At 40.3% G+C, this 7,094-nt stretch overlaps 1 protein-coding gene across 1 annotated transcript; it reads right to left on the minus strand.

Annotated features, from left to right (window-relative positions):
* Positions 1–1,649: 1,649 nt before the first annotated feature.
* On the minus strand, positions 1,650–6,707 carry LOC138628361 (kelch-like protein 40a). The gene is made up of 6 exons (XM_069711363.1): positions 5,463–6,707; positions 5,181–5,341; positions 4,737–4,844; positions 3,558–3,743; positions 3,172–3,321; positions 1,650–2,151 (listed from the first exon to the last, which is right to left on the minus strand). The coding sequence occupies exons 1-6, from the start codon at positions 6,591–6,593 to the stop codon at positions 2,040–2,042; spliced, it is 1,848 nt and encodes a 615-aa protein (XP_069567464.1). The 5' UTR covers positions 6,594–6,707; the 3' UTR covers positions 1,650–2,039.
* Between the last annotated feature and the right edge of the window lie 387 nt (positions 6,708–7,094).

Genomic DNA, 7,094 nt, shown 5'->3' on the forward strand with positions numbered 1-7,094 from the left:
TCCAGGAGAGAGACTAAAGCTGCGGCTTGTGAAACTCATCTCAGATTACAGAAGCTTTTAGTTTTGTCTGAGTGCACAGATACTCTACATAGGAACCAGATGTTTTCCATTATTAGTACATGATGCACACTATTCTTTTCTTTTCTTTTCTTTTCTTTGTCTTTGTGTTCTATTCTGTCCTATTTATTCTGTTCTATTTTATTATGTTCTGTTCTATTTGATTCAAATCTAGTATATTCTATTCCATTGTATTTTGTCCTATTCTATTCTATTCTATTCTATTCTATTCTATTCTATTCTATTCTATTCTATTCTATTCTATTCTATTCTATTCTATTCTATTATTATATCCTATTCTATTCTATTATATTCTATTATTATATCCTATCCTATTCTATTCTATTGCATTCTATTCTATTCTATTCTATTCTATTCTATTCTATTCTATTCTATTCTATTCTATTCTATTCTATTCTATTCTATTATTATATCCTATTCTATTCTATTATATTCTATTATTATATCCTATCCTATTCTATTCTATTGCATTCTATTCTATTCTATTCTATTCTATTCTATTCTATTCTATTCTATTCTATTCTATTCTATTCTATTCTATTCTATTCTATTCTATTCTATGCATTTAGCATCACCAGCAGGTCTGCAGTAAAGCTCAGCTATATCTACAACCTTAACAGGTGTTTATGGTTCCCTGATGATAAATCCTCATGAGTTTGATTCCTTGACTTTTTGCCACCAGCAGGTTGACATTTATGGTTTTAAGTGAAATGTCTACAATATTTCTACAACTGATCTCTTAACTTTTCCACCAGAGCCATCGTCAGGTCAAAGTTGTCATTTTTGCCAATACTTTGATTTGTGACCAAATACATGCAAAAGGACTGATACATCCATCAGCTTCAGCTCTGTGTGTAGTGCTCATTAGGAGATGTTTGAGTAGGACGGTGAACATGTTAATCTTTTTGTTTGTCACTATATCTTGTTGTCCATGTTGTCACTGGGAGCGTGTTAACATGCACATGTCAATATTAAACTCAAAGCCTGTAAATATAATGTATCAAACTAAATGACATCATTGATTGATGGTGTTCTGTTCAATAAAGTTTCCATTTATTCGAAGCCACATCCTCTTCAGAAAAGACATGTTCACATGTTTGAACAGTAGCAGTGTCACATTACATATGTTGGACTTCAGTGTTTACTTTAGTTCCTCTTCCTGTTCTTGTCATACCGCTGTGGCTGTAAAAGTGGAACTGAAGTAACCAACTGAAAGTACCTCAGACTAATGCCACACACATGTATACTTATATATAACGTTAAGCTGTAAATATGGTTGGAGACTTGTTTTATGATGTATTTTATGGTGATTGTTTTAGTGCTCAGGTGTCAACTGGAAATCAGTGTTTACATTTTAAACTACGCTCCTCACTCGTAGTATTTGCATATTGGCAATATAAAGTTGACAAAAATGTATCTCATTTGTTGCCACGTAAATTTGAAGCAAATCTGGTACTACTGTACAGTAATATGGAGTAATATGTCAAGATGTTGTTGAACAAATTGTCAAATGAAGATGAATAAAACCATTTGCACTGTGGATGTGGACTCAGTACCGTGAGACTCATCAATGCAAGTAACATAATTATCCAGCACCTTTATTTCTATTTAAATAAATCATTACAGGTAATAAAGAAACGTCATATTATAATATAACAAAAAAAATGTACAAAGGAACATTTAAGCTTTTTATAAAATAAATTTGGTATGACAGTATTAACTCATGTCCTCCAGCTCTGCTAACACTTGCATGTATCTGTCTCCCCCTGCTGTAAAACATGAGATAAAACATCTTGATACAGTTTTCTTCACACTTTTTTTCACCTTCAGAGACCAGGTTCAATCTTTACCCCTGAATTAACCCTCAGTTCATTTTGGCTAGTGTCCATAATGACAGCACTGATTTACTTCACTGTTAGCGGTACATTAATTTACCTCGTGGCACTAACAGTTCAGTTCAGTTATAACTTCTTGAGACGCAGAGTGTTGAGGCGCACTTGGAGGACAGTGGACGCTTCCGCATAACTAATCTCACGCAAAATCCCATTCCAGCAGTCGTCCGACTGATCGTATCTGTAGGAAAAACAGATATGTTAGTAGTGGGTGCCCTTAAAGCATCCTTAAAATAGCATACAGTCATATCAAATATGATCTTATTTTTTTTTCTTTTTGGTGTTGTTCCATAGATAGTGTGGGGAAAGTACAGAAAGTCAAGGATTAAGTTTGTCTCCATTTTAACCAAAGTATATTGTTTGCATAAAGAAAAATGCCGTATTGGCTCAGTTCCATTTGGATATGACAGTGACCCAATATTCACAACACCACAACCGAGGTAATTGAACCCTCACTGAATTGTGACCATAACTATAATATAAGATATAATAAAGCAGGTGTTATTCACAAATCTAAGACAGCACTTTATGGGTTTCCCCCCCACTACTTTATAACCTACTATAGCACTGAGGTCCAAGGCTATTTTCTTCTGTAAAAAAAGACCACAAAAAGGTTGTTTTATTTTGAAAAACAGCTGGGCACTGCATTACTTAAAAAGGCGATAGTAGTGCATTGTGTGGCAATGTCTTTTTTCATCTGTGGATTAATACAGTAAGGAATAAGCTGTATCAGGATTTGGACAACAGGCTGTACTTGTTAAGAGAGAATAATTGCTCCAAATACTTGGTTATGATTTTAATGGAATTTGTTGGCAATTAGAAAAACAAGGTTACTAATTAAACTAGTGCTTTTCCTGCCCTTACAGAAAAAAACATAAGTTTCCCATGTTTTCCACATGGGACATGTATGACACATGTTTACCAGATGTTGCAGCATATGGCAACATGGGGAAAATATGTGGAAAAAAGGTACTTCAAATGTTTCAAACATGTTTATGTTAACTGTTGAAAGGGCTCAATGCATGTAAATTTCATTGTAGGATGAAATATTTTCAGTGAAACTGGAATCTCTCTTTGGTCAAACAACACTAAATGAAAGGCAAAAATAGTTTTATAAATGCCCTTTTTAAAAAAAAAAAAAAAAAAGATTCCATCATCGTGATCATATTTTAACCACTTATTATGTGGTGTGGGTTCTCACCTCCAGATGTCGGTCATCTCTGTTGGGACGGGCTCCTGGCTCGTTTCACTGGGCATCATGGCAAAGCCCCCGATGGCGTACAGGAAACCTCCCATGGAGATCAGATTGAGGGAGCTGCGCTCCTGAGGGAACTCTGTGAACTCAGACCACCTGGAGCATAACAGGATAAGAACCACACACACACACACACACACAGGGAAGTGATGGTGTTAAATAAGCTGCTATATTACTGTCTGATAGTCACACAAGTTCAGTGAGAGGTACTTTATGATCTAATGATCTGCTATTCACGCTCGATGAGTCACTTCACTACTGTGGACAGATGCTTCATCTCGTAACGATGAGATAAAGTGGGTCATATATAAAAAGACAAACAGCTGTCTCACTTGTTGCTGGCAATGTCGTAAACCTCCACCGAGCTGGTGAGGCCTGAGTCTGTGACTCCCGTCACCACGAAGATCTGGTTGTTGTGGACGGTGACACCAAACAGTGAGCGGGCTGTCTTCAGAGGAGCCAGGTCCTTCCACTCAAACTTAGTGGGGTTGTAGACACAGACTCTCTTCATGCATTTCCTGGACAAAAAAACATTGGTTAAAAGGGTTATCTACTGATTTTATACAGGACGTTCAATCTCCTTGTCATAAAGAGTGTCAGGCAGTGGAAGTTTTATATAGTAACTGAAAGTTATGTGGTTTGGCTTGAAACTAAGTCATATTTTCTAGCTGGAAGCAACTGAAGGTGTCAGGTCTGACAGAAATTGGCACCAAGGAAGAGGGACATAATTAAAGTTGGTGTTGAGTTGCATTTTGGGAAATGTATTTTTTTAGGTGCTATGTAGAGTGAAAGAGTCAAAACGCTCAGTCCATGGAGCACACAGCTTGTATTCAGCAACTGTGCTGTTTGGACTTCTGTAAGTTTGTGATGTCACAAACTCAACCTCATGTCATATGTTCATCACCAGCATAGCCCACTGTCCAACCTTATATGTGGAAGAAAACACTGCGTAGTCAAGCTACAAGATGAAAACCTGTGATCGGTTGATTGGTTGATACAACCAATCAGAAAACAGGGTCATTGATATGAATCTGCCTTAAAGACACAGATATAAAACAGCCTGTACATGGTAGAGCTCCAGAGAAAAGCTTAAGAAAGGAGATGTAAAACTTTACAGAGATGCTTTTTGGTACTTAAAACCACGAAATAGAATTTAATATATATCAAGACAGCAAATAAAACACGACAAATGTCCAAAATATGTGACCTTTAAAGGCCAAAATATTCCGTCCTCTGGTGCAGCTGTTCCTTTTTGATTTGTCTCTTGTGAATCCCTTAACCTTTTAAAAGTGCAGTACTTTGTTTATCCAAAGTGATACCTGATGAAGTAGAACAAACTTATAAAAAGCTATGACACCTTTTGACATCAATGTCATAAACTGTAACACAGGTGTTGAATGAGGAAAGTCAAATAATGGCCTTTTTTTCAAATGTACCCACAACTGGAAAATACAACCTTAATATGTAATCAAATGGTGAAATATCAGGATATAGTTTGCTGAGCCACCTACTTGCTTTCCGACTTTCCTCCAATGACATAGACGAGGCCTTTGTGTGAAATAGTTCCGTGTCCGTACACCTCATAAGGTAGAGGGTCAGACTCTCCCCATTTGAATGACCTGCATGAAAAAAAAAAAAGATGTGTCATCATGAACTGACTCCACAGATGATAAATCAGATTGTTTTGACCCAATTCAGCAGTAATTGAGAAGAAATGATGGGAAGTGTCAGCAGTTCAAGAAGTCACGCTGTTTTCTGAAGAAAACTCCACATTTGGTCATTTTTGATTTCTCAGATTATGAGAATGATGACATAAAATTAAAGAAAATTTGTGAATGTGTTTACGAAGAGGAGACTAATTAACGATCAAAAGGATATATTCCCAAAAACCGATCGGTATAATTTAGATAATAGACAACGTGTACAATCAAAGCTCCATATTAAATATTACTTACTGTCTATCGTAGATCATGACCGAGCTCAGGGCGTGCTCTCCGTCCTTGAGTTCCTTCCCTCCAACAACAAAGATGGAGTTCTCAGCTTCGGTCAGGCCAAACAGGCAGCGAGGGTTGGGTTGTGAAGGCATCCCTAACCACTCTGAGCTTACTGGGTCAAACTAGAGAACAAAACGACAAGGTAAGAGGAATTAAATACACAAGAAATCAGCAAGGAATACGATAAGAAACCTTTAATTTCAGGTTGTAAAGAGCCACTGATGGTCTCGACTGATGCACTACCTGTAGAAAGTAAGAGCTGAATGGTTCATCTTTGTCCTCTTCGTTGTAGAGAAGTCCCCCAACGACAAACACCTGGTTCTGCATCGTCACCAGGCTGCTGTGGTTCTTGGGGATTTCTGTGGATTCAGACACCACGAAGCACTCATTTCCTACCGGGTCATAGGCCACCGTGCCCTTGTCGCTGATCATGAGTATCAGCTCCATCTCGAACATCCCAAAGCGAGGGTTGTTGTTGAGTATACCCGGCAGGTACCCTTCCTCCTCATCATCCTCATCCTCCTCGTCCTCACTCCCTTCTCCCCCTTTTGCTCCATCAATCCCAGGCTTCTTCGGCTTAGGGAGACGCCCACTGTGAGCATCCTTGACCAGATCCAGCTCCTTCTTGATCTCCTGACTGAACCGGAGGTACTGGTGGCGCTCTACTTTCTCTTTGAAGTACTCCAAAGGTATGAGCCTGAAACGAATACAGTGCAACAACTCTGGCAGATCCTTGACCCGGTTCGTCTCATCCTGCCTGATCCAGTCCATCAGGGATTCGAACACCAGCTCCTCTCGCTCCACGTTGAGAGCGTCTGAGGTGATGATGATGGCCAGCTCGCTCGGGCTGAGCTGCAGAAAGTCCGGGTCCCTGACAACAACTTGGTAGCGTTCACAGATGAACTCCCTCGCAGCCAGAGCGAGCCTGGGACAGTCCAGGAGCAGGCCCAGTCTGAAGATGGCCAGACAGTTCCCCAGCACCAGCTTCTCTTGGAGGTAGGACACACACACAGAGAAGATGGAGGGGATCTGGTACATGTTAGCCACCATGAAGATATCCTGGACGTTCTGCTCTGTCAGATTAATTTCAGATGTGTACAAGTAGCGCAGGATCATCCCCATTACACCCGGCTCCACATCTTTCAGGACAATCTCTCGCTTCTTGCTCTCCTTCAGGTCAGACAGGAACATGGCCTTGAAAAAGGGGCTGCTGGCTGCCAGAACCAGGCGGTGACAGGGGAACTCCTTGTCCTGGATTTTGAGGACACAGTCCACAAACTTGTCGTTCTCCAAGAGGTCACACAGTCCATCCTGAAGCAGGGTCTGCTGGTACATCCGAGGCTGTTCCACTGGGTCTATAGTCAGGGCAGCCATTTTGTTCTGTTGCCTTATGCCCGTTGGGTTGCGTGGGCTCCCTACTTACTCCCCACGATAGAGCAGGACTGTCAGCGCTCACAGGGCGGCACAGATTGACGTGGTAAGTCTCCTCTGGTTGGCCGGCTGGTGGCTGCAGCTGTCTGTGGCCGTCAGTTCCTCTGTAAATCAGGGGTATTAATAGACGGGAGCCTCACAAAGCTGAGGAATCAATTTTGGTGGACAGGGAAGAGGACCTATCCACGGCTGCAGCACACGGACACCCCTACAAACAGCTGAATGATGAGGGTTGTTAAATCCAGCAGAACAACTCACCAGACAGCTCTGCCGGGTCTGATCACAGGGATATTTTCACACACTGTCTCAAAGTCGTTCTGTTTGTAATCCAACATGAACTTGATTAGTTGAGGAGAACACACTGCCTAGATTGACATTCAGCAATTTATCATGTTGCATGTATCATATCTGTGGAAGTACAAGGTAGTCTATACTAAGTATAGG

This window comes from Brachyistius frenatus, unplaced genomic scaffold, assembly GCF_029030835.1.
Source record: "Brachyistius frenatus isolate BFR_SWC_R1_liver_20210118 unplaced genomic scaffold, ASM2903083v1 Contig_99, whole genome shotgun sequence".
Lineage (NCBI taxonomy): Eukaryota > Metazoa > Chordata > Actinopteri > Embiotocidae > Brachyistius > Brachyistius frenatus.

Coding starts and splice junctions, on each gene's coding strand:
- LOC138628361 (XM_069711363.1), bottom strand. CDS start 6,593: ATGGCTGCCCTGACTATAGACCCAGTGGAACAGCCTCGGATGTACCAG. Junction 5,342..5,462: donor TCAGCTCTTACTTTCTACAG/GTAGTGCATCAG, acceptor TTTGTTCTCTAG/TTTGACCCAGTAAGCTCAGA. Junction 3,322..3,557: donor TACGACATTGCCAGCAACAA/GTGAGACAGCTG, acceptor GTTATGCTCCAG/GTGGTCTGAGTTCACAGAGT.